At 55.1% G+C, this 26,802-nt stretch overlaps 1 protein-coding gene and 1 long non-coding RNA gene across 6 annotated transcripts in view; one reads left to right on the top strand and one right to left on the bottom strand.

Moving 5' to 3' along the window:
* Window positions 1–19,870, top strand: part of XXYLT1 (xyloside xylosyltransferase 1) — a 200,537-nt gene extending 180,667 nt beyond the window's left edge. For all 5 annotated transcript variants that reach the window (XM_033213102.1, XM_033213104.1, XM_033213107.1 and 2 more), the window contains one exon: window positions 18,032–19,870. In XM_033213102.1, coding sequence (XP_033068993.1) covers window positions 18,032–18,428 — 397 coding nt within the window. In that variant the 3' untranslated portion in view covers window positions 18,429–19,870. The remainder of the gene's footprint in view (window positions 1–18,031) is intronic.
* Window positions 13,948–26,802, bottom strand: part of LOC117084425 — a 34,361-nt gene continuing 21,506 nt past the window's right edge. Inside the window, exons 2-3 of the long non-coding RNA XR_004437448.1 lie at window positions 18,949–19,045; window positions 13,948–14,040 (exon numbers count right to left, since the gene is read on the bottom strand). This is a non-coding gene — a long non-coding RNA (uncharacterized LOC117084425). The remainder of the gene's footprint in view (window positions 14,041–18,948; window positions 19,046–26,802) is intronic.

Genomic DNA, 26,802 nt, shown 5'->3' with positions numbered 1-26,802 from the left:
TTCAAATCCCAGTTGGCTGTTCCAGGTAAGCCCAGGCCCTAGCGCCCTATCCGGAAAGAGCTGAGAAGTTGCAGGCCCTGCATGCAGGAGGCCTGACTGCCTTGTCCTCATGCTCTGCCAGCTCCAGGCAGCCCCAGGCATATCTGTGTTGACACCTGAATAGAGCGCGCAGTGGGGAGAGACAGGGAGGGTAGCTCAGATGCTTTGCTGCTTTCACAGGGAGCACCCCAGGTATAGCAGAGATTCAGGAGAATTTTCTGGAAAGCCTGGAGAAGCAACTCAAGCACAAGGGATCTGAGGAGGAGCCAGGGAGCACATTTGCAGTTTAAAGGGGAAAAATGCCTCCCTGAAAAGTGGGCACAACGGGAAGAGGGCAGAAGAGAAGCTCCAGGGCCACACGCAGCCTGGCAAGGGTGAGGCTGGCTGCATCCAGAGGAGCAGGAAAGGCGGGTTTGCCGCAGGCCACCTGGAGAGATGGTGGTGTGTCAGTGGGCCACACGGGCAGTGCCTCCCAGCCCCCGTACGGTTCCCTGCAGCCTGCCCTGAGTTTGGAGAAGCTGCACTGAGGCAGGAGGAGGTGACCACAGTGCTGCCACTGAGGCGGCCTGGAGCCAGGAAGGCCCAAGAGGCCAGTCTCCCTCCTTGCGGTACATGTGGGAGCTATCAGGGAGTGGCCTGGCCAGTGTCATATTGAAAGTCAGTGATCATGATTAGAACAGCGACTGCCACTGACCCCATAGCCAGAATGCCCAAGACAGAAGCCAGGACCTGGAGCTCCTTGTCCCCCTTCATCACCTACATGCATCTGTTCTCACAGCTAGTCAAGCATCTGCTAAATATGTCCTAAACCCTTCGCTTCTCTCCATCCTTGGCACTGCCACCCTCCCCCCCATCACCAAAGTATTCTCCTGCCTGGTCTTGCTGCTTCCAGCCCTTCCTCCTGCATGCCAGTGCCCACCCAGCCAGAGCGATCTTCCTCCTGCATGCCAGTGCCCACCCAGCCAGAGCGATCTTCCTCCTGCATGCCAGTGCCCACCCAGCCAGAGCGATCTTCCTCATACACAAGCTACCTTGCTTCCAACCTTTTGTTCCCTTCAGCAGCAAGGTCAGCTTCCCTGACCTTCCTCACAGGGCCCATCCTAAACTGGCCCTGGCTTGCAGTCAGGCCGCTGACCCCACAGCCCCTGCCCCCCCAACCACTGTGCTTGTGGAATACAACTGGATACACTCGTCCCCTACAGGTCTAGTTTCTGCTGAAATGCATTGACATTTGCATGGAGACAGGGAACAGCCTCTGTTCCAGGGAAGCAGGGGTTGGGGGAGCGGCCGAGACTCCGGACCTGGCCACCTTGGATGAGTTGTTTAAGCAGACAGTTCTGATAAAGCCCTGGTAGTGATGCTCCTTGATCCAGCCTAGCACGATAGGAATCTGATCTGGCCTGTCAGGACAGATTGTTTTGTGGATTTTCTTCCCTTAAAAAAAAAGAAAAATTTAAAAGCAAAGACAGTGCCGTAGAGTGCCGAGTTGTAAGGCTTCAAGGCCCACAGTGCAGCCAGCTGTGTGGCAGGCTTGGGGCAAGCTGGATGTTTGGGGGTGCTGGAGCCAGCCGTGTGGCAGGCTCGGGGCAGGCTGGATGTTTGGGGGTGCTGGAGCCAGCTGTGTGGCAGGCTCGGGGCAGGCTGGATGTTTGGGGGTGCTGGAGCCAGCTGTGTGGCAGGCTCCGGGCAGGCTGGATGTTTGGGGGTGCTGGAGCCAGCTGTGTGGCAGGCTCGGGGCAGGCTGGATATTTGGGGGTGCTGGAGCCAGCTGTGTGGCAGGCTCGAGGCAGGCTGGATGTTTGGGGGTGCTGGAAACCAGGTCTTTTTTGCCCAGGTGTGCCCTGTCTGTACAAATGGCCTTTAATGCAGCTGCCCCTGTGCACAGGCCCCAGGCAGTCCTTGGAAGAGGAGAGGCTTGAAAAGTCAAGTTTGGGTCTTCTGCAGCTCAGGCACCGCCAGGTCACGGTGAGTGTTGGTCTCGGCAAGGCCTGATGGCACAGAGGACAGAGGTGAGTGGAGGCAGGGGCTCGCCTTGGGGTGGGGGAGGAGGCTCGCCTAGCAAGCTTTTGAGGTACCTCTTTCCTGTGTTGGACGTGAGGTCAGTGCTCAGAACAGCGGTGCCATCACCACAGTCAAAGGGCAGTGAGGCCAGTAGCGACCTGACAGTTTTGAACCAAACTCTGGGCCAGCCCCCGGCAGAATGGAGTGGTCTCGCCGCGTCAGTCCTGCCCTCTGCTAGGATTGTCAACCATACGCAGGTTGTGGCTCGCGACTGCCCACCGCGGCCCGCAGGATGACTGGGCTCTTGGAGCTGGGAGGGAGCACAGGAGCTAAGCTCCTGCTCCTTTCTCTCTGACTGCACTACTGTGCTTCTGGAGTAGAACTGGATGGGCTCCCCCACAGGTCTGCGGTCTGTGGTGAAATGCACTCGCATGCTTGGACATGGGGAAGCAGGTTCCATTCTGGGGAACCAGGGATGGGAGAGTGGTAGAGATGCCAGACCTGGACACCTTGGGTGAGTTGTATATTTTCTGAACCAGCTTGGAGCTGGAGCAGCAGGGCCAGGGATGGGGACCAGGACTGTGACACTGGTACCAAGTCATCATTCTCAAGAGGTGTGGAGGGGTCGGAAGGGGTGTTGAACCAAAGGGTAAATGCAGATATTCTCTCTCCAAATCCCACACTCCTCTGAACTGTTCTCCAGGGACCTCACTTGGCCCCTTTTGTCCCCAACTTGAGCTTTCATATGGCAATCGTTTCTTTTCCTACTTGACCTCGTGTAAGGAGAGGATTTAGAGCACTGGAACTCCCATGAGGGGTCGTCCTTTGCTTGGGAGAAGGTTACGTCCACGTGAAGACTCTGTGGCCGCTCAGATGAACCACATACTCTGGAGGTTTTCAGCATTTGGAGGGTCTGGGAGTGGCTGCCTTGCTGGCCTCCCTTTCCTACCCTCAGCTTCTGCAACTGGCAGGAGCTGCTGTCTTGGGCACCATCAGGGAAGCTCCCTTGCCAACAGCCAAGGTGTACTGTCCCCCGGCATGGAGAATGGTCCTGCCATCAGAGTGGGCTCTCCAGGATGAGGCTGTCTGTGGTTCACTGTGCTCTTCACATCCTGGACCCTGAGGCCTGATTGAATGAATGGATCACTGGGGTTGGGTTTCTGGGGCCGATGGAGTCCTGTGATTGCCTGTAGTGGCGGGAGTTTTGCCGAGAACATCCTTGGGTGGTTAAACTCCCTAAAATACAGCAAGTGAAGATCAGCAGGCTGCAAGGGCTGACCTAAGTATTTGAGGGAAAGAATTGGACCTCTAAAAAGAGTACAGTTTACCTCGCTCAAAATCTGGGATGCATGAAATAAATTAGCCTGCGGCTGCCATCTCGCTGGCGGGAAAGGCTGCAGGCGGTCTTGTGGTGCCGTAGCGAGGATGGACTTTATGTCCTAGCTGGGCGGCCTTGCCCGGGTGGCTTCCACACTCCATTTTCCTGGGTGATCTCTATAGGTTTTCTTCAGCTATAAGATTTTGGGTCTAGGGCCAGTGCCCTGACTAGAATCGGGCTTCCCGCCTCTAAGTGCCCCTGGAGCGGGGAGCACGCTAGCTGGTCCCTGCCACCTTCCCATCCTCACCCACAGCCTGCTCTGTGTTGGAACTGGCCTGATGCAATTCAGACCTCATAGCGTGTTTTCTGCTTACCAGCCGGACCTTCCCAGAGAACCAAAGCCCTCTAGAAAATCCTTTCTCTGATGTTATTTCTCACTCCAGCTCGGAACTTGGTGAGAGCACAGGAGAGGAGCCCCTCCCCACCGTAGGCTTTGAATTAATGGAGCAAAAGTCAGAATGTGTGACCACGAGCACATCACTTTTTTTTTTTTTTTTAGACCGATTTTCACTCACTGTCACCCAGGCTAGAGTGCTGTGGTGCAATCTTGGCTCGCTGCAACCCCTGCCTCCTGGGTTCAAACCATTCTCCTGCCTCAGCACTCTGAGAAGCTGGGACTACAGGTGCGTGCCACCGCGCCTGGATTATTTTTGTATTTTTAGTAGAGATGGAGTTTTGCCAAGGTGGCCGGGCTGGTCTCAAACTCCTGACCACAAGTGATCTGCCCGCCTCGGCCTCCCAGAGTGCTGGGATTACCGGCGTGAGCCACTGTGCCTGGCCAGGTGCAGTACCCTCCCTGGGCCTCCGTTTCGTTGTCTGTAAAATGGAAATAGTACTGACAGTAGGTAGTTGTGAGGAATTGAGATAATGTACATATAGCTGTGAATGGGGAAAGATGTCCTCCTCCTCCTCATTTTTCTGGGCATGGTGCTTGTCCATAATAGGCTGGAACAAATATTTATTGCCAGCTTGGATGTAGGGAGGATCCTGACTTCTGAGGAGGAGTAGATGAGGAGAAGGACCTCTGGTGTTGGGAAAGCCTAAGGCGGGGCCCCAGGGATCATCTCAGCAGGGAGGGGTGTTGGCCAAAGGGATCATCTCAGCAGGGAGGGGTGTTGGCCAAAGGAAAAAATCAAGCTTTCAAAGAATTAAAGTTCGTTTTATTCAGAAGTTTCCTGAGGTCTCCAGCCTGGGAGAAGTCTTTCGAGAGGTTCTGTCAGGCTGCTCCGAGACTGTTTCAGCTCACAGTTTACACGCAGGTAGAGGAGGCTCCGTTCACGCAGGGGGCCATCAAGGCTTAAGTGCAAGGGTACATCTGGTTAGAGACTCCAGAAGCCACATCACTAGCCCCTTCAGATGGGATCTTAGGCGTAGGAAAAGGCAAGGACCAGGGTCATGGATCTTTTAAGGAATATAGTGACTCAGGAAGAGACGCTGGGGGCCGGGTGCTCTATCCTGTTTTGTCTTGGCGTCATCCTCCGGAGGGCTGCACGTTGTCACAGAGTCGGGGCTTTGTGGAATCCGGCTGGCAAGCAGAAATGTGCAGACGTGGCTTCTTACGTTTGTGGCTTTATCTCATGGGGTGAGCGGGGCTTCCTGGCTGGGGCTGTGTTGGTGCCACCTGTGACCTGGCACCTCACTGTTGCTCTTGGCAGGGGGGTGCCCTATGGCTGAGGGCGGGTTTAGGAGAGGTGCTTCTTTTTTTTTTTTGAGTTGGAGTTTCACTCTGTTGCCCAGTGATCTCGGCTTACTGCAGCCTCCGCCCTCCAGGGTTCAAGCGATGGTCATGTCTCAGCCTCCCAAGTGGTTGGGATTACAGGCACGCGCCACCACACTCGGCGAATTTTTGTGGAGTTGAGATGGAGTTTCGCCATGCTGGCCAGGATGGCTTCAAACTCCTGACCTCAAGTGATCCACCCACCTCAGCCTCCCTAAGTGCTGGGATTACAGGTGTGAGCCACTGTGCCCAGCGGAGAGGTCCTTCCTCGGGGTTCCTCGCTTTCTTTCTTCCTGCTGGACTCCCACAAGGTTGTGTGTGTTTATGCCAAAATGCCTGAGGGAAGGAAGTCCCAGGGACATAGGGAACTTTCTGGCTCTGCCTGTTCCTCCTTCCTGCTCCTGCGCAGCTGCTCAGACAGTAGCACCAGAGGGAGAGAGAAGACAGGCAGGTGCCAGCAGCCCTCCAGGAAGACCACTAGGGAGAGGGGCAGACGGGGAGGCAAACGCCCGAGACTGATCACCCCTATTTCCTAAAAACTGAATCTGCAGACACCCAAATAGGACAAGCCTGAGGACTCTGCAAAAACAAGTAAGTATCGTGGTTGCCTTACATGCCCGCCACCCTTGACATACATAGCACACTGCTGAGGTCCCATACTTGGAACCACCCAGATGCCCCACACTGGATCAATGGTGAGGCTTTGTCAATACGTAGAAGTGAGTTTTTGAAACAAAAGCAAGTAACAACAACAAATCCATGTTGTATTCAGGCACTTGTGATGCAGTTCAAGGGAGATCAGTCATTGGAGTTCCCTGATCGCGAGGTTCCCCTGACGCCCCCCCCAAAGCTTCACAGACTTCTAGTCCTGGCCTAGAACTGGAGGCTTTCAGGACTGAACAATCCTCTAGCTGATTCGTCCATTTAATAGGTATAGGAACCGAACGCCCAGGAGGGGAAGTGATTTGCCCAGCGCCACCCTGCTGGTGGGTGCAGAGCCAGGTAGACCAGGTGCAGGGCCTAGTGGCTGCTGCAGACGACAGGGGAAGCTGGTGTGTTTGGCATTGAGAATCCGCACTGCTGCTCACTGAACTTGACATTGTGGCTTTCCTTATCTCATCTGAATGTACTGAGCATTTTACTTGCATTATCTCATAACATTTTCTCGGCAGCCCTATTTATATCTGGGAAGCTGCAGGCCTTCTCCAGGGTAGATGCAGAGGACCAGGATTTAGGCCCCAGACTGGGACTCTTTGCCCCCAGAACCTACATTCTTAACCCGTATGTGCACTGGTACATTGTTTTTCAAGGCAGTGGAAATCTGATAGATAGCTGCCTCCCGGCCCTCCCTCCACCCCAGACCGATGGAAGGTGGCGGAGCTGGGCCTCCCTCCTGGCACCTGTAAACATTATTGTGCTGCTTCCAGGAAGCCTGCCCCGGGGCCCTGCTCAGCGCTGTGACAGAGGGAGAAGACAGGACAAGTATTAGCATAGAACCTGTGTATACTTTGCAAATGGCTATGCCACCTGTTGTATGGCCATTTTCACGATAAAATAACTTAGTGGCTTTCATCTCTTTATAAAAATAATAAAAACGCTTTTTTTAAATGTGATCCTTGGGCCAGCGGCGTTAGCGTTCCCTGGAAGCTTGTCAGAAATGCAGTGACTGACAGCTCCCAGGTGAGCCCAGGCTCAGCGACATCTGAGAAGGGCTGCCCACCCCACCATGACAGGCTCCTGCAGGCGGGGCCTGGGCCTGGCCCATCACACTGTCACTGTGCCAATGACTATTTCTGCCTTGGTCAGGATCCATGCCACAGATGTGTAGGACAGCAATCAGGGACAGCCAAAGGTGAGGGTCCCCTTAGATGGAATGGGAGGGCACCCCACTTTTTCTGATCTTGAGAAGTAACAGTTTGCAGCTGGGGCTCATACTGCCCAGCACCTTCTTGCCTGGAGTGAGCCACGTCCACGGAGTCTCCACCACCTCTGGCTCCTGGGTTGGAATACCCCCTCCCATGAGGGTGAAGGGCACTGGTGAGGATTGATGGAGTCTAACTGGGGACACAAGGTTAAATTCCACACATACCCTCCCTACCGCCCTTCCCACACATGCCTGCAACTCTGCTTGCTGTCCCGGAAAACGCCATGTGTCCTGGCAGTCTGTCCTGTGACCTCTAGCGCCATGAGGCTGTCGGGGACAGTGAGCCGACTCTGAAGGTGACTCTGTGGCTTTGTCTTCGCTCTGACAAACCCTCCCCCGCCCCTGGCTCCCTTAAACTCAGGGAAAGAGCAGGGTTGTGGAGCTGAGCTGGGGCCTGGCTGCCCAGCTGGGCCAGGTGCCTGTGGGTCCTCACCAGCTTTGGCTGCCGGCTCTGTGGTCTCCTGGTTGGGTCCCGGGGCTCTCACCAGAATTGTGCTGCTCCCTGTGACAAGTACTGGGACTTGAACAGCTGCTCCCTGTACAAGCCCCAGTACTGGAGGCTGGGTGCCTTCCAGGGCCAGTGCTAGGAAGGGCGTCGCCCAGAGGGCTGTGCGCATCCCCGGGTAAGGTCACCATCTGAGCCCCTTCATTCCTGGTCTTTGTCACACTGAACACCTCGCCACAGATGTGGGTTCCTGGGCTTGGGGAGCCAACTTTTCTGCCTTGTCTTCTCTTCCCTCTAGGGAACTGGGCCCAAGGCACGTTCTTCTCCCGCCCCTGCCTTTCTGAACAATTGTGCCACTGCCTTCATCCAACATTCTCCTCCCAAACTCCTGCCGTCTAGCTTTAGAATCTCTTATGCCTTCCTTTATTCATTAGTCCATCCGTTTGGAAGTAACAGGTCTGAGGGCTCTTCTGTGCATCAAATGCCCACGCCAGGCCCTCCAGACATAAAGATGAGCGGGACACGTCCCCTTATCAGTCCCAGAGTCGCCTGACTCTGCCCACCCTCACCCTTTGTCTGTCACTCATTCCTGATTGTATTATGCAGAGCCCCTTGGAAACAAATTCTTTCTCCAGCCCTTCTCGCACCCAGCCCCTCCTCCTCCTCCGTAGATGACGTCATGTCTTCCTTCCCTGACCTCTCAGAACTGCTGCTGTCCTTCCTTCTGTCCCTCTCTGCTCCCAGCTGCATCCTGGGGTTTCTCTTCCCGGACAGCTTTTCTGCCTGGCAGTTCTCCCCTTCCTGACCTGGGGCAAGCGTTTCAGAGCTCTCTGCTGCAGGTTCCTCATCTAGAACATGGAAATCATCATACTTACCTTATTACAAACATTATATTGAATACATTTAAGAACTTAAAAGAGGGCCTGGTACGTAGTAAGTCCTCAGTAAATATTAGCCATTAGCGTGATTCTCATTTCTGAAAGAAGCCACCCTGCCCTTTCCCCTGTATGTCTTCTCTTCAGTCTGTCTTTCCCTCACGTTTGCATTCCTTCCCCCTGGCATACAGAATACTCAGCTCTCCCTCTGTACAATATCCTCCCCTCTGTCCTCTCTTTGCCTCTAGGTGCCATCTGCCTCCCCGGCGTCTGTTCCTTCCTGTTCACACGCTCCCCAGTGCTAAGGGTCCGTCTTCCCGGCCTCCATCCCTCTCCTTCTCCAAGGTCACTGTCGCCTCTTGTGGTACTTCCAAGTCCTTGCCCTCTACAGCTTTCCATGCTGCTGTATTCTCACGTGCAGTGAGGTACTGGGGGCAGGTGACACTGGGTAAGGGGCCAGGAGATGCAAGTTGAGGCTGCCGATCTCGGGGCAGGGGTCAGAGCTTCCCAAGGGTCTGATGAGCAGGTTCTGTGCGGGGTAGGTCAGGACGTTGCCGCCAGAGAGGGCTCTCAGTTCCCATCACTGGAGCAGAGTGCCTCTGGCGGCAAAAGGTTCCTGGAGAGCCGAGTGGGCAGCTTAGGTGGGGTGTGAGGACACTGTGGTCAAGGTGAAGGGGAGGGCCGTCAGCATTTGGAATTCTTGAGGGTGTCCCTAGGGATGGAGCAGAGAGGAAGGGGATCCCAGGTGGCCAGCAAGGAGCTGCCAGCCAGATGGCGCAGGGCTGCGATGGGAGGTGGGGAGGACAGCTCTGGAAGCGTGGGGGGCCGTGTGCAGCCCTGGGGACCAGGGAGAGTGGCAGTAGGATGTGTCTCTACTTTGTGGAGGGGGTACTGAGGTACTGTCTGGGTGTGATTCTGCCCAGATCCAAGTGTTTGAGTGAGAGGCAGAGAATGGGCAGTTGATATCAGTAGGAGGGGCTTGGAGGGCGTCACTGGGGAGAAGGACCAGCTTGGATGGGGATGAGGAAGAGGGGGAGGTAGGTTGGAGGGAACTTGGTGGGGCATCTGGGTCAGAGGGCTAGGGCACAAGAGGCTGGAGGGGGCCCAAGAGGCCGGAGGGGGCACCAGAGGCCGGAGTGCCCAGCGGGCTGCAGAACTAGCAGGAAGGCCCGAGCGGCTCAGTGGCGCTGCAAGAGCTCCCACGGCAGAACAGGCCCCCATGGCCTGAGTCGCTACCGGCCTCTCGGCTGTCAGTGTGGGAACAGGGGGCTGGGGTCCTCCAGTGCCCTGCATCTTCCTGGCTCCTCTTCTTCCACCCCCTAAATGTCAGAACTCTCCAGAATTCTGTACCGCCTGCTTGGTGCTCTCTGCTTATGGCGGGTACCTCCAGCCACCTGCTGGACTCCTCCACATTGCTGTTCTCTGGGCACCTGTTCAGGACTCAACACGACATTCCCTTTTCCTCCTCCCAGCCCTGCCACGGCTGTTCTTGGCTCCATCCTCTGAGTGGGGATCCAGGCTTAAAGCCCCTCCAGTGCCTCTTCCCCATCAGCTCTCTCCCTTGCCCCTCCCAGGGCCGAGGCTCCGAGGCTGTGTGTGAGTGAGCGAGCCTGAGTTCCCCAGTCCCCGCTCATCTGTTTTTACAGCTCCGAGGCTGCAGGTGTTGGGGGAAGGCCACGTGACTGAGATGCCCAGGCAGGCTGGGGATGGGGAACGGAGGGCCAGGAGCCTTCGAGAAGGGTATGACACCTCCCGTGGGTACAGGGCAGCAGCCTTGGGCTCCTGGCAGTGCTGTGCCATGTGGAGGCCTCAGGCCCGCCAGCTCCCGTTCTACAGGGCTCTGGAGAAACGGAGGCCTGCAGGAGGCTGACGGGCTGCCCTGCACCAGGTCAGAGGCCTTACCATCAGGTCTGCTCACCCGCTACGATGTTCAGCCCCAGGCCAAGCTTTACAGGGCCCCACAGAGATGGGCTGGTCATAGCTGATACAGCTTTGGGAACGAGACCGACTCTGGGGGTCACCTTTATCATTCCAGACTCCAGGAGGCTGGCTGGGTGGACGAGGGCTGATCGCTGGGGAGCTGCCACACCCTAAGCCTGGGTGGGGAGGAGCATTTGCAGCAACAGCCTCACAGAAGCTGAGCACCCTCAGGGACAGCAAGGCTGCTCCTCAGGGCACGCTGCTGGGCACGGTCAGCACACTGATCCAAGTGGAGCCGGCCCAGCTCACTGGGGGATCCTCCCATCCCGTCCGTGTTATTGCGGCACTGCCTCTGGTTCGAGATTGCAGGCGCTCCCTCTTCACCTCGTGACTAGCCCCCGTCGGCAAATTCACGTGGAGAATCTTCTCTTCCCCTTAGCCCAGTTTCCGGAGGGGAGGGCAGGCAGGCTCTACGTGCATCCCCACCTGTCAGGTGCAGTAGGTGCTCCTCGCATTTGCTTGACCGCTCACTGCTTTCTTCTGTCAGCTCAGTGTGTTCTCAGGTGTCCCTGCGTGGCTCCGTAAGAGCAGGAGACGTTGCAGGGGGAGCTTTTGGACATCCCTCTGCTGGGGTCCCTGTGCCGCCCCCCACATCATCTCCCATCCCACTGCTTTGCCCTTCCCCAGCCACTGACACCTACCTCTTCCTGGAGAGGGACTGCCCCGCCCACTGTGGGTCATTCTCTCCTGAACCGCTGAGAGCAGCAGGGGCTGGGGGTTTGCCGAGAGCAGTGCTAGTCCCCACAGGTGTCCTCGGAGTCCCTGGATGGTGAGCTGTGGCTTGTCCTCCGTCTTCACTGCTGGAGAGTGCTGTGAAGTGTGTCCCCCAGAATTCCTCTGCAGAAGTGTTACCCTCCAGTACTTCTGAGTATCACCTTTTGTGGGAATAAGGTTATTGCAGATGTAAAGAGTTGAGATGAGGTTCTGCTGGGGTAGGGGAGGCCCCGATCCGTATGACTGGCATCTTGATAGAAAGCGGAAATGGGGACCCAGAGGCACGTGGATGCAGGGAGGTAGCATGTGAATATGAAGGCAGAGAGCGGGGTGATGCCTCTCCCAGGATCCCAGACGGCCAGCAAGCCACCAGGAGTGACGGGAGGGCCTGGAACAGACCCTCCCTCTCAGCCCAGACAGAGCCAGCTGCCAGCACTGTGATCTCGGACTCCCAGCCTGCAGAACTGAGAGGCAGCACCTTTCTGCTGCTGAAGCCGCCCCGTTGTTGGTACTTTGTGATGGCAGCCCTAGCGAACTAACAGAGCCCATTGGCCTTTAGGTAAAAATGAGGCCCACCGTGCAGGCTGTAGCAGGGGCAACTCTCCAGAATGCTTGGCTGGTCTACTAGCCACCCCAGTGCCCGCCCTGTCACGACTGTCCCTCCTCCCGCCAAAGGCCCCTGCGTGGCGTAATTCAAAACAACGCAGGCTCTGGGAAGACATGCGGTCAAGTTCCAATGCCTGTGTCGCAGTCGGCCGTGACCCCATGCAGGCGTCTTCCTCTCCTGGAACGAACAGGTGGGCATGGGGTGGGTGGTAACGCTGTCCTGGTTAAAGCCGTGCACATCCGCTCAGCACATGTTGCCTCCTCTCTCACTTCCCTGTGCCCCCAGACCTTCCTCCGGGCCCTCTCCCTTCCCTGAACCCCTGTTCTCTCAGGCTGTGCAGGTAGTACAGAGATGCAAACAGTTGCAAAGCAGGGACACTGGCAGCCTCCAGCATTCGGGGAGAGGCTCCAGGAGGTGGAGGCCATGGTGCTGGTTCTTTCTGGAGAGGAGGGGCTGTGGCTCATGTTGGGGGAGGGCTTGGAGGGGAAGCCCTCTGCGGTGTGCCTCCCTATAGGGTCTCTGTGCGTCTCAGTGCTCTGAGAGGCTGCCCCTCTCCTGCCAGGCAGCCAGCACCGACCCCGGTGCCCACGCAGCCTGTGAAGCAGCAGCCCTGCCTCGCCCCCCGCTCGCCCTGTCCAAGTTCTGGGGATGGTGTGGTTTGGAAACTCAGTTGCTGGCCTTTAAAGAGGGCTGGGGTTTGAAAACAAGCACATGTTTCTTATGAGGTCCCACAGACAAAGGGCGAGCACATGCCTGCCACCTGTTTAATGTCCCTCCTGTTGCCCCAGGCAAGGCCCCCCAGCCATTCGGGCACCCAGCTCTCCTCCAAGTGCTAGTGTGGTGAGCTTGGAGGAGGTGGGCCCTGCCAGAGAGGAAAGCACAGCCTCTGCGCCTCCTGGCAGGCTGGCTTTGAGCGCTGCTGCCTTGCCTCACCATAGGGCTTATTTTGGGCAAGTGGGAGGCAGCAGTTCCCTTTTCTGGGCAGAGGCATTTGTGGAAAAGCATACATGATTTGCCTGGAAATGTGAGGTTGCCCTTTTAGCAGCGTGACTCTGGGCAGGGCAGTTTTTGAGCCTCAGCTTCCTCATCTGCACAATGGGTACACGAACCAGAGTCCCTAAGAGTTTTCAGGCCTGGTAGACCATGTCTCTATGAGGAGCCTCTCTTGGTCCTACTGCAAATGGCCTGTGTGACGTTGGGAATATTTTTTTTTTTTTTTTTCCGAGATAGAGTTTTGCCGCCCAGGCTGGAGTGCAATGGCGCGATCTCTGCTCACTGCAACCTCTGCCTCCCGGGTTCAAACGATTCTCTTGCCTCAGCCTCCTGAGTAGCTGGGATTACAGGCGCTCGCCACCACCCACACCTGGCTAATTTTTGTATTTTTAGTAGAGACAGGGTTTCGCCATGTTGGCCAGGCTGGTCTCGAGCTCCTGACCTCAGGTGATCCACCTGCCTCGGTCTCCCAAAGTGCTGGGATTACAGGCGTGAGCCACTGCGCCTGGCCTGGGAACACTTCTTACCTTCTCTGTCCAGTAGAGCTGGGGACCTCAGCCTACTTTAGGTCTTGTTATCAAGAGATCCTAGTAAGGGTCAGTTGTGAGCTGGCAGTAAGGACTGCTGTAGGGACACGGGACTTAGAACTCTGTGGTGGCCCGACAACCCCAGGATGCCCATGTCTCCAGTTGGATACCACAGGGCAGTGGTTCCCCTAAAGGACTGAAGGCCTCGAGCCAGCCCCACAGAGCTTCAGCCTCAGCTCCAGGTAGGACCAAGATGCAGGGTCATTGGTCTGAAATTAGCCGGCATCAGCCAGCCAGGGCACGGGGTGTCCAGGGAGCCTCTGGGCCTGGGTGGACTTGAAACATCCCTGCGTCACTGACCCCAGAGGACCTGGCTGGCGTGGATGAAGCGCTGGGCAGCTGCCAAGTGTTGCTTCCCTCCTGGCCTCTAATCTCAGATGACTGGAAAACAAGGTCCTTCCACGTCAAACGAGAGCTCACTGGGCCTGGTGCACATGCACGGGTATAAGGGGAATCGCGTTTCCTGGTTCTGGGCCTCGCTGACTGCACAGCCTCCAGGCCGGGAGCTTCCTCCGGGAAGAGGCCCAGATGCTGGCCCTTCAGTGACTGCTCTCGAGGCTGAGGACGCCCCAGAGGTACACCTTGCAAGGCTGTGTGCTGAATCTCAGACCTCAAATGGAGCCTTCTTTGCCTGACAGCCTATAGCCTGAACTTAGCCTGAGTCCGCACAGGCTTCTAGAACCTTCCTGCAGAGTCTTGTGCAGACAGCCCGGACTCAGTGTGTTCCCATCCTCGCTTCCTCCCTCTTGGTGGTGGTGTTGGTGAACTCGGCCCGAGGAGCTGAGAAAGAGGCAGGAGAAAACAAATCACGAAGAGTCGGAGGCAAAAGGGCCTGTGGTTTGGAGTGGCAGGAGGAGGAGGCGGGAGTGTGGATGGCCACGTGTGTCCTTCACAGGGCAGAACGAACCTTAGATTCTCCAGCCAGGGTCTCTCGAAAGCCCTTTAGCAGAGCAGCCTTGGTTATGTTCATCAGGGAAAGACTTGAAGCGAGGAAGTAACTTTGCTTTTCCAAATGACTTCAGAAACCCTTTTCCATAAAGATGGGTTTTCTTCATGAAAGCTAGTTCACTAGCTTTTAATACTTTTTATGATTAAGTTACATTCAATATTAAAAATTTAGAAAATACATTTATGACTGGAAGGATGTTCTTAAAGGTTCTTAATTTTTATTTTCCCAAGGGGCCTCCTTGACTTCTAGAAAGACCCAGTATTTACCAGGGACTGTCTGCGTGGGGGCTTGTTTTCCAGTTGAAATTATTTCTAAAGGGGCGAAAAAGGCTTATCCCCTCTACCGTGGGTCTCCAGGTAACTATGGAAGATGGAAACAAGACTCTCCACAGGCCAAGTGGTTAGACAGTTAGACCAACCAGACAGAGCAAAATGCCTGGGTTGTGGGCATGGGGAGGTTAGTCAGAGAAACTTCTGGATGCTTCAGGACTCAGAACCAAATACCTGCATTTATACAAAGGTTTCCTCTGAATATACGTCGTCAGCCCCAGGCCCCAGTGAAGAAGGGCAGGGTCTGGGACACTCAGGGCCCTGCCTCGAAGAGGCCTCAGGTCTGAGCCCCAAGTTCCTAACGTGCCAGCAGCAGCCGCGTCACCCAGTCACCCTGTCCCCCGTGCCCTGGCCTGGCCTGTGCCACCCAAATTCAGAACTAAGATTGAAATCCAAGCGCACCTCCCTGGAACCCTAGCCCGTGGAATCCGAGGCAGGTGGATCAAAGGGACCTCAGAGATCAGAAGCCCTGCCTGTGACAAACTGAGGACCTCTGTTCCCGTTCTGCAAAAATGCAGACAGTAATGTCCCTGGGCCGCCAGGGAGGGGGAGCCAAGGGGGAGAGTGAGAGGGCTTTGTGACCCACGCCGTGTTGTTGCGTTGGGGGCATTGGCGGTACTGCGTGTGTAGGCCATTTTGCCGTGGGATAGAAGTTCCTTGCACGAGCTCTGATACTGTCCACACCCCGTATCACTCCTTCTGCCCTAAGGCTGATGGGATTCCTCTACGAGAACCAGCGGACACAGAGGCCAGAGAAACCCGCGGTTCCCCCAGGTGACTGCTCTGTCTGTCTGGGTTCATTTGGGGATGGTAGGGACGCCTTGAACAAGGACGCCCTGAACATCACTTTCGGTGGAGACATCATTGTTCCTTTTCAGGCTGTGTTTCTGCTCCAGCACACACACGGGGCAGCTTGCACGCCCAATTTCCTGTCCCTCCTTTGCTTCTCAGGCTGATGCCCAGACCGGTCCTTTCTGTCTCCTTATCATCAAATACCTCTTTATCCTGATTGAGTGGTGGTGCTGGGCATTGTCCCCAAAGAGCCATTTGTGCCGTGGCCTTCTCCTGGAGGCATATTCCATCTTCCTCTCTGCCTCCGGCCCCCATCTCCTGAGCCCAGCGAGCTCAGTGCTAGCTGACTGTTTGCTCCTCCTTGCTGCAGACATGGAAGATTTGGGAGCCTTCCTGCTGAGGTTGCTAAGGATGCCTGGGGCTGTGGGCGGCCTCTTTGCTCCCCACTTGCTAGGGAGTAGAAACCATTTAAGACATCTGAGCAGCCTCTCCACGGTTCCTGCTCCTCACTCAACCCCACAGTAGATCTGGCAGGGAGGTTGAGGGCTCAGTGAAACTGCAGGTGCAGCAGTGGCAGCATCGTGTCCTCAGTGTCCTGCCCCCTCTGCTTCCACCCGCCATCCGGAGCTGCACGGTTCACCCCACACCAGCCTTTCCATCGTTCCTCATCAGTCCCGTGATCTTTCCTGGGGCCCTGCTGTGCTGGTGCCCTTTGAGGTGCTGTGGACACAAGAGGCTGCACGGGCCGCACCCCCAGCTGGGGGAGTCTTCTCCCTCCTGGGTCCTCTGGGGAGTAAGAGAGGAGACGGGGACAGTCAAGATGGATGCTTGGGCTCCTTGGAGCACGAGGTTGTCCAGGACCTCGACGGGCACAGGCTCTGCCTCTCGTGCCCTCCCTCCCTTTGGTCTCTGCTCCACCTTGGTAAACGCTTCTGTTTCCAGCCCTCGAAGGGTAAATCGAGCTCCTTGGTGGTCAAGCACCTGCTGCCCCTAGTCACAGGGTCCCTCCTCTGTGATGTCGTGGTGCCCTGGTCTGCCTGGTAGAATTTGAGCTGGTTTATAATCTGGTCCTGAAATGAACCACTGGGAAGAAATAGGGAAAAGTAAACACGCAGCTGCCACACTGCATCCCCACCCCGTGTGACCCCATCACCGCAGGCTTTTGTGGCAAGACGACAGCATCTCACTTTCCTTGAGAAGCTTATTTTTGCCAAGGCTGTTATCACCAGGCAGGCACCAGAGCTCCGTTCCACTCACAGGCCAGTCACAGCAAAACACAAGCAGTGAACCTGTGGATTCCCGTGAGACTGTCCAAAGGGAACGTTTCCGCCTCGCCAGGATCAAACTCTCGGCATCTCTGTGATATGTGAGACCTCGAGGAAGGTCCCTCTGTTCCCAGACGCGGAGCAATGTGCTGGTGCTGAGAAGTGACCCTTCAGGGCCATGGGCAGGGGCTCTGGTTTTATTCCCCTGGCCTTCTGCTTCATCACGCGGATCCTCTCCTGGGATTGGGTGGGGAAATCTCTCTGTGGGGGACCGGTGGGGCAGCTTCTCCAGGCTGGGAGGCAGAGTTGGTTCTGCCATGATGCGTTCCCCTCCATGAGGACCCACTCCCACGCCTGTCCCTGCCACGGTGGGCCTCCCGATGTTCCTCCTTCCTCCAGGTCACAGGCACAATTGCTGTGGCCCCTTCTCTGTGGGTGTGGGCTTGATGCGTCTCCCCTCATGTCTGCACACCCCTTGCAGCACACACAAGGCTTTCATATTAAGGAGGCTGGAGGACAGGGCAGTGCTTTAACCCTGGCACTCACAGGGAGGTGTCTAGGCACCTTTCCTCTCTCCTGCAGATGGAAGCATTGGGGTAGAGGACCTAGAAGAGGCTAACACTCCCTGAACGGTGAACCTAGATTGGTTTCTAAATCTGCTGAGAGGAAAATTGAAATGGAAGTGACATTCCTTCTAAAGTAGACATCATCCTACTTGGCTCTTCTCCAGCTGTCTTTCAGCCTAACCCAGGGTGTGCCCTGGGCTGTCACAGGCCTCCCCAGCTCCTGCCCAGCCTTTCTGAAGTGCCAGGCTTGGGACTCAATGAATGAGCCTTGTTGTAAAGCAGAAAACAGTTCGGTTGCAGTCCGGGTTCAGCTGCCTGCGTCTTGACTAGATGTCTATTCAGGATTGCGTCCCCTGCTTCTCTCTTCTCCTTTTCAAGATCACAGATGAAGACAAGGGGGTGGAAAGTTCTACCTTTGATTGCTGCTATCTTAAGAATGTGGACTTTGGAGCCAGATTGTCTGGGTTCAGTCCCTGCGTCTGCTGCTTACTAGGTGTGTGACTTTGGGCAAATACCTTGACCTCTCTGTGCGTCAGTTTTCTTGGCTGTGACATGATGTATCATCTCAGAGCATCCATCCCTTGGGGTTGTGTGGGGAGTAAGTAAGCCGGTCTAGTATGGCGCCTGGTACATCCTCAGTCAATACCAATGTTGGCTGTGGTGAGGACGTAGCAGAGGATGGTAGAAAGAATCTGGGGCTTGGGGTCCAGAGCCCTGGGTTCAGGTCCCAGCTCTGCCACTTGCTGGTGTAGTGATGCGGATCCTGCACCCCAGAATGTTGCAGTGTTTGCATGCAGGCTGGCTGTGAAGACCCAGGGCAGCAGCTGGTTTCCCTGCACACCGGGCTAACTCTGTTCTCTCTGTCCGCAGGCACATGTTCTGGCAGTTCCGCCACGAGAACCCCCAGACCAGGGTTGGGGGCCCACCCCCCGAGGGGCTGCCGGGCTTCAACAGTGGGGTGATGCTGCTGAACCTGGAGGCCATGCGACAGTCCCCGCTCTACAGCCGCCTGCTGGAGCCGGCACAGGTGCAGCAGCTGGCCGACAAGTACCACTTCCGCGGCCACCTCGGGGACCAGGACTTCTTCACCATGATTGGCATGGAGCACCCCAGGCTCTTCCATGTGCTGGACTGTACCTGGAACCGGCAGCTGTGCACCTGGTGGAGGGACCATGGCTACAGGGATGTCTTCGAGGCCTATTTCCGGTGTGAAGGCCACGTCAAGATCTACCACGGGAACTGCAACACTGCCATCCCGGAGGACTAGGCGCACCCCCACCTTGGCCCGGGGCCTCCAGATCTGGGGGAAGGACAGGGCTCCAGACAGACCCGAGAGCAATGTCTGACCCGCTAGAGACACTGCAGGGACATCCTGTGATTAAGGTGCTGAGACCTCCTGCCGGGCAGGTCACTGTGCTAAGGCCACCCGCCGAGGACTGGCCTGTGCACTGCTGGTGCTTGGGGCCTTATTCCTTCAGGGAGCAGGTGACATGAAGGACACGCATGGGCATCTTCCGGTGGGCTAGGAAGCAGGCGCTTGAAGAGAAGGAATGGGAGAAGGGGGCCCCCTTGCTGTCCATCTCTAAGGAATGGAAATCCTTTAAGACCTGGCCTCTTTTGGACCAATATAAATTTAATTGAAATTGACGGGCTTCCATTTTTCGAGAAAGTACAAACAGTACTGCTCTAGCACCCATCGAGCCCCAAATGGGTCAGGTAAGCCAGGGTTTCAATGACCAGCCCAGCATCTAAGCTTCCAAACGAACGCCAGCCCAGCGCATACTCACCCTGGGAGGCTGCGCGCGTATTCTCCTGACGACCACGTCACTTGGTGTACATTTCAGGATCGCCTCTTTGGGGAAGGACTTGAGGACCCACTGGGGCCTGCATAAGAAAACTTAGCTCATTATTAGAGCACTCACGGCTTTTATCTCCGAGCTACATCCCAGAACCCCATTATCCTTTATTTAACCAAACCAGCTCCAGGTGACCAGACTCTACTCAGAAAGCAAATTCTCCTCAAAGAACAGAGATTGGCCACCACAAGGACATGCAGGAGACTGTCTGGACCAGGAAGACTCATGCCAAAAAGGAGCCCAGGCGGGGCACAGGGGTCAAGCCTGTAATCCCAGCACTTTGGGAGACTGAGGTGGGAGGATCGCGTGAGCCGCGGAGGTCGAGCTCAGCCTGGGAAACAGAGTGAGGCCCCCATCACTACAAAGAGTTTTAAAAATCAGCCAGGTTTGGTGGGAGGCTGAACTGGGAGGGTGGGTTGAGTCCAGAAGTTCACTGCACGGATCTGTAATCACACCATTGCACTCCAGCTTGGACGACAGAGTGAGACGTCCATCTCAAAAAAGCAAAAAAACGAAAAGGAACCCAGCAGTTCACAAGTGTGCCCATGTGGGCTTGGAAGAGCTGTCACCGTGGGCTAGTAAGCATTCTAGTTTATTTGTTTAAAAAATCCTCATCATACCACGTTAGACCATAGACCTTAACAGAAATTAAAGCCTCGCTTCTTCTGATGGGTCCTCCTGTAAGTGGGCTGCAGACGGGAAAGCCCCAGGGGTCCATTTGTGTCATCCAGCTGAGGTCCTTGGAGAAATGCTGTGGAAGTTTCATCTTGTGTTGTTTCAGTTTCATTTACCTTTTTCTATCTTTTTCCCATGAGTGAGGATAGCTAATAAATAATCTTTGAGAACATGGTGATTCATGTTGTTTGTTCTCTGATCACAGTTTTCAGCTGCAGGTAGGCTCTGAATCAAGTGTGTAATCAGTACCGTTCAGCTCCCCCACCTCCTGTGATGAAGGTGAATGCGTACAGGAGACCCCTGAGGACCAAGGAGAGGGCACATCGGAGAGGGTATCAGAGAGTGTTTGCTTCAAACCAAAGAATCATTTCGTTCTAGGTATTGGCAGGTCCACCTGCACCTGGGAGCAAAAGCAGCCCTATGTCTTCTCATCCCTCCTACCCCAGACTGCCCAGTTACATCCTTCCCTGAAGAGGTAGAGCAGGTTTCTCTCCCAGCCCTCTGCTAGGACAGAATTGGTCTGTTCTCTCACCTACTTGATTTCCTATTTAGAGCTAACGATTATTGAATGCGTGCCGCACACCAGCCATTGTATTGGGGGATCTATTACGCTATTGATAATTTTCATGAAAACTTCATGAAGGTCATTATGTCTAAAGCCAATTGTAAGAAAATGTGAGAGATGTGGACAGAGTCATATACTATATGTTTATCACAACATTTTTTATAGTAGAAGAACATTGAAAGCAACTTAAAATGCGGAAGAGGGGCCGGGCGCGGTGGCTCACACATGTAATCCCGGCACATTGTGGACCTGAGGCCAGCAGATCTCTTGAGCCCAGGAGGTTAAGACCAGCCTGGGCAACATGGCAAAACCCTGTCTCTACAAAGATACAAAAATTAGCTGGGCATGGTGGTGCACACCCAGCTACTCAGGAGGCTGAGCTGGGAGGATCACTTGAACCCAGGAGGCAGAGGCTGCAGTGGGCTGAGATCACACCACTACACTCCAACCTGGGCAACAGAGCAAGACTGTCTTAAAAAAAAAAAAAAAGTGGAATAGGGAAGTAGATGAATAATGTATGCTTCATCCATATAATGGAATCGTTTAGGCATTATTTGAAGAATATGTAATGCTTCAGGAAATGCTTATAATGTGCTATTAAATAAAGAATGCAAAATGTAAGATTATATGTTTAATACGATCTTAATTTTTTTAAATTACATATATAAATGTGTATGTATATCAATGTACACACATATATGTATGTATAGATGTATACCTACACACACATATGTATAAAAAGAGAGTCTATTCTGCTATATTTCAACCTCTAAAAACAGGTGTTTCAAACACCACATTAAAAAAACAGTTATTTCAATGGGAAAAAAGCGAGCTAAAGGTTAAAGAATTTTAGACTTGCAATAATAAAGATATTTTTCCTGCGATCATTGTTATGATTAAACTGTTTCTATAGCTATGTGTGTATTTTGTTATTGCAAGAAAAAAACAGTAAGCTGCCTGGTCAGAATGGGCAAAAGCCAAACAACAGCCTTCCTTTGCTTCTGAGTTCACCTCTCAGGAGCTTCCCTCATCACCAGTGGCCTTGCTCTCCAACCCTACAGTGCACAACAGACTGTCACTCCACAGGCACCCCAGCCCGCCGACAGAGCACTCCACAGGCACCCCAGCCCGCCGACAGAGCAGCCGGGGCTTGCTGTGCCTCGCCATTGCCGTGCTTGACAAGTCGTGGAGTGCCGGCTCCTGACTGGGGTCCTGTTACAGTCACTGCCTTGCAAGCATAGTGCCTTGTGCTGTGCTTAACCTGCTTCATGGAAACCCACTCTCGGGAATATGCCTGTACGTATGAGGAGAACAGAAATCTGAAAAGATAACATTTCTGGGCACTAGGATTAAGGTGCTTTTTATTTTCATCTATATTTCTGTATTTTCCACATTGAATATTACTTTTATAATAAGATAATAAATGCTATACGTTTTTAGCCACACCCCTTCTCCCCAGTTGCAGGTAAGTGTCAGCCTGGCCAGCTTACAGCTCCTAGCTGGCCAGGGCTGATGTCACCCATAAGAGCACATTATCCAGGCTGAGTTGGCTCTGGGTATTCAACTTTCCCTGTGGATGCCCCAGTTCTCCAAATAAAAGCGATCTAATAATAGCAACTCCAGACCCTGCTTTCATTTCTCAGATACTGTCATCTTCTGTATATACACAAAGTCCACCTTACAAATGATGATGGCGCAGGCTAGTTGAAGAGACTTGTTCTTCTATGTATGTCAAAGCAAACAGACTGCAGCCTCTCCTTCAGCAGCATTTCATCAAGTCAAAGCCTGACACGTTGGTCCACAGCCCCAGCCTAGAGCACACCAGGAGTTTGTAGGTTAAGGTAGTAAGTGCAGCTGTGACTTGGCACCTGCTTTGACTAGAGGCCAAACCTCTGCTAATTTTAACACTTTCTGGCTGGTCTTAATATGGGAGGCCCAGGGGCTGGGCTAAACCTGGAGGTTGGCAGGGAGCAGAAATTTCCAAGCAAGCAGGTGGTGTAGTGGAGACAGGCTCACACTGGAGACAGAGGCCTGGCTTTGATCCACATCCTGCCCTCACTACCTGGCTATCTTGGACAGGCAAGGCCACCTCTTTCCCTAGTTCTAGACACTGGTAAGAGCTCCTTAAAGGAGTGTGGAAGGAGGAAAAGATGTGTAAGGGCTTGGTAAGCTGTGAAATGATACAGATGTAAGGGAATTCTAACCATTATTACTTAGAATATTCTTTTTAAATAATAAATTACAGCCATTTTGGAGCTCATGAAATGTGTTGGTAGCATCTCCGTAACCCCACGGATGAACAGATGTATAATTGTAAGCTGTCCAATTTTAGCTGCACCGCTCCGCAGAAGCCAGTAGGTTGGGGGCTACCTCAGCTCATAGTGAACCTGTCAGGAGTCCAGGTAACTTGCTGGGGGCAGGGCTGCCTCAGCTCAAAGCTAACCTGTCACGAGTCCTTGGATAAACCTTTTCTGGGCCTCAGTTTATTCATCTGTAAAAACAAGGAGCTAAGGGATTGAACCAGATCCCCGGGCAGTATCCCTGCCCCCAGCCGTTTGGGGAAACACGTTTCAAATGCATCCATTGGGGTTCACAGGTGGGTACAGAAGAGTCCAGATCAGACGTGAAACTGCCAGACCTCAACTCATCATTCACCCACTTAGGATTCATGACATGACCATGCAGACTAAAACTCTCTCAGAATACATGTGACACACTTCGCTCCTCGGCATTCTCCATAGGCACAGTGAGGGATGCAGACCAACTCCGGAGGCGCATTTAAAATCCAGAGAATCAGCCGTGCCCCAGAAGCCCTCGCCTCTCTGCTTATGATCCATTGACAGCTATGCCCGCTAACATCTTGTTCCATTCAGCTATGTGACCACCTTCCAAAGGGTCCTCCCAGCAGAAAGTCCCATGCCCCACCGATCTCACTTTGGGCAGTGCCCAGTCTTCAGCCAGGGAGACAAGGTTGAGCTGCCCTGCAGGGCATGTTGACCGGACCAGCCAGCCACTCCCCAAGGAGCTTGCAAAGAACAAAACACCTTCTAGAATGAAGGGAAGGCCGGTTTAATTGAGGCTGGCTCAGCTCAGAGCATCTCCACGGGCACCCCCATTCTGAGGGGGAAGAGGTGTCCCACCACGCAGACACACTCAGCAGCCTCGCTGAAGGCCACTCATCCGTGGAGCCTCCGAGCAGGAGGGGCCTTTGCACATCTCCAAAGCCGGCTGCCCTCGTCTCCAGCCTCCCTTCCTGAAATGTAGGGCTTTGCTCCAGCCGGCACCTCAGCCGCCTGCCCGCTGCTGCTCAGGCCTGTGCGGGACCACGTGAGCATGGAGCCTGCGGACCTTCCCAGCCGCCTTGTGGAGCAAGACAACGTTCCCCCTCACTTCAGGACCCACGCTCGCCACTGTTTTCTGTAGGGGCCTCTCGCTTCATTTTTCATTCCCTGTTATTCCCACAGTCCTCTCCCATCCCCCAAGCAGCCAACCATTCTGATGGGCTCACTGTGCACTGACGGATCCCTGTGGAGCCTGGGACCACACGCCCACCCCAGTAACTGCGTGAGCATCCCTGTCCTTGTTCCTTACAGACCTGATGAGAATTTGTGTTGCATATCCAGGAACAAAACCTCCAGATCATAAGCTATGCAGATACTTCATTTTTGACTAAGTGGTGCAAGCTACTCCCCCGAGACCTGGCCCCCACCCCTACGGTCACCGGCATGAGCCCCACTTTCTCTCCACCACGGTGCTCTTGTTCACGTGTCTCTTTGCATTGACACGTTGTGATCCGAGATACACTGGAGTCCTCCAGCGCGTGTGGCCCGCGTCAGAGCTGCCTCCGCATGAGTGGCATACGCCACTGTGGAAGGAGGCTGGACAGGGAGGCAGGGGCCCTGGCTTCTGGCCCGTCCTCACCGCATGACTGTGGCCAGCAGGCGCACCTCTATGAGTAGGGGGGAATTTAACCAGCTCCTGATCTGGCCGCCTTGCCAGGACTGCTGTGAGTAGCAGGTGAGATAACTCATAGCAAAGAACTTTTGAGTCCCTAGACATACCTCCCTCCCTCACACCCCAGCCTGACCCAGTGCCACAGGGAGCTGCCAGGGCAGACACAGCCATGGCTGAGCTTCCTCAGAGCCCTGTGGTGTGCTGAAGTCCTGCCAGGGGAGTGCCATGGCCATCCGACGCCACACTAGAGCCGTCTCATGGATGGAGCCAGGCGTTCGTCCATTAAGCCTCAACCAATCCCACACAGAACCCCAGAGCTAGGGTGGCCGTGGGGTGAAGGCCAGGAGTGGGGCCTTCAACCCTCACCCATCCCGTCACTGGGCATCGCCACCTTCTCTCAGGAAAAGCCCCTCTCCCGCACCTCAGGCAAGACCGGGAAGCTCTTCTGCCTACCCAGCCCGGTCCTGGTACTTCCCAAGGCCCAGGATGGCTTGACACAGGCACAGGCCTGGGGGCTGAGAGTGCCTGCTGGGCGTTTGTGAATTTCTGTGCTCGCAAGGCATGTTGTCGGGGAGGCGCATAATCCTCTTCTGTCTGAGCGACAGAGAGCGACACGACCAGCTGCAATCTTCCAAGGCCAGGTGGGCACACGCACTGAAAACTCTAAGTGCCTGGTTATGGTCACGGGCAGGCGGCTTCAGGGTAAGCTTAGATCCATCTCATCCTGTCCCTCCTTTTAGGAAAATTCACCTTCTCTCCAAACCAAGAAGCCACGGTAGCCTCTCCCCTTCCAGCCTCTTTCCCCAGCTCAGCCTCCTTCCCCAGGGGCCCCAGGATCCGCCTGCCCCACAGGCCTTGAAACTCCCCAGCGGGGGCTCCCCCTGTCTCCCTGGCACCCAGACCCCTTGTACTACAGTCCCACACCACTGCTGCCTCTCCCTGCTGGGTTTCTGCTGTTCCTAGGACACAGACCGGGAGATGGAGATTCACGAGCAGGAGGCTTCCTGGGCAGTGCTCTGTGGGAGGGGAGGGAACAGGATTGGGCAGGGAGATGTTGAGCTCCAAGGCGGTCACGACAAAGGCCTCAGCCAGTCCCACGCAGAGCTCCAGAGCCAGGGTGGCCTTGCACAGAAGCCCTGGGGTGACGCCCAGCAGTGGGGCCTTCAACCCTCACCTGTCCCACCACTGGGCATGGGCTACCCCAGATAAGGGCATCGCCTTGGGCAAGGCAGCTCTCTTCAGCCAGGGTCACTCCTGGGGACTCTGCTCCCCGCCATCAGCGTCCAACACTTGTGGGGGAACAAGGCCTCCGTCCTGAAGCAGGGTCTGATGGCACAGCAGCGCCCCTCCCGGAGCCCTGCCCCTGCAGCCCCGACGGCCCACAGCGCACCCTCCTGCAGCTCCCGCCCTGGCTGCCCTCTAGTCTACTCTACTCTTGGTTCTTTCTCCTCAAAGGCTTTCAGCTCTGGCCATGTCCTGCCTCTGCTCTGCCCTCTTCCAGGCTCCCTGGCGCCCTTCTCTGGGTGAGAGCGCAGGCCAGCCACCTCTCTGTGGTGACACTGCCCAGACTGTCCCAGTCCAGCGTGCCCCAGTGGTGCTAGCCGGTCCCAATGGCAATGCCAGGGAGGGTCACCTGCTGTTTGTAGGGAATAAGACCAGACCCTATTCTTCCGTCCCTTCCCTCCATGCATGGATCCTGGCAGGGCCCAGTGGCCTACAGGGGATCTGTGAGTGGCCCTGGGTACACCGACAGGCTGTAGGGCTGCAGCTCGGCAGGAGGAGGCAGGACCTCAGCCACCTTCCAGACAGGTGAGGAGCTCTCCAAAGGTGAAGAGCCCTGCAGACCCGGAGGCAGCACCTTTTCCCCTTACCAGGGCTGGCGCCAAAGTGGTGGGCCTCCATCGGGGTGAGGCCATTGGTTATCGTGCGCAGGGGACAGTCAGAAGAACTCCATGAAAAGAATATGGGCTTTCAGGAGGGGACACAAGTTAGTATCTGTGACTCTGTTCATTTGCACCTGTTGTAGGTTTTTTTTGTTTTTTTTTGTTTTTTTGAGACAGAGTCTTGCTCTGTCACCCAGGCTGGAGTGCAGTGGCGCGATCTCGGCTGACCAAGCCCCTTCATGGGCTAGATTCTAGGTCACAGCGGTGAGGAGGGCAAATCAGTCCTCACCCTGACAGAACTTCCCATGCAGTGAGTCTGTCTCACTGCTGCGGGTAGGTGCCCAGAGAGGAGTCCCCACGGATCCACACCGAGGGTGAGGGATGCCTCCTAGAGTTCGCGATGCGTGCCCCAGGTGAGAAAGCACGGCTGTGTGGCCTTTAGGAACATACTTAGCCTCTCAGCCTCTCTGTGGCACATGCTAGAGTCCCAACTCTACACAGGCAGCTACCCTTTTCTGGGAATGAGGCTATGACCTGAACCCTAGAGAGGAGATATGAGCTCTGTTCCATCCAGGCTCTGGGTAGACTCTGCCCCCAGGATTATTATCCTCGCCCTGTCACAGACTTGCTGTGTGACCCAGACAAGTTCGTCCCATCTCTAGCCCTCACCTGCCTCCTTTGTAGCAGAAACGGGTTGTGCCAGAGTCT

The sequence above is a fragment of the Trachypithecus francoisi genome, unplaced genomic scaffold (genome assembly GCF_009764315.1).
Source record: "Trachypithecus francoisi isolate TF-2019V2 unplaced genomic scaffold, Tfra_2.0 Lachesis_group0, whole genome shotgun sequence".
In the NCBI taxonomy this organism is placed as follows: domain Eukaryota; kingdom Metazoa; phylum Chordata; class Mammalia; order Primates; family Cercopithecidae; genus Trachypithecus; species Trachypithecus francoisi.
The sequence above is the reverse complement of the archived record's forward strand: the minus strand, read 5'-3'. Positions and strand labels throughout refer to the sequence as shown.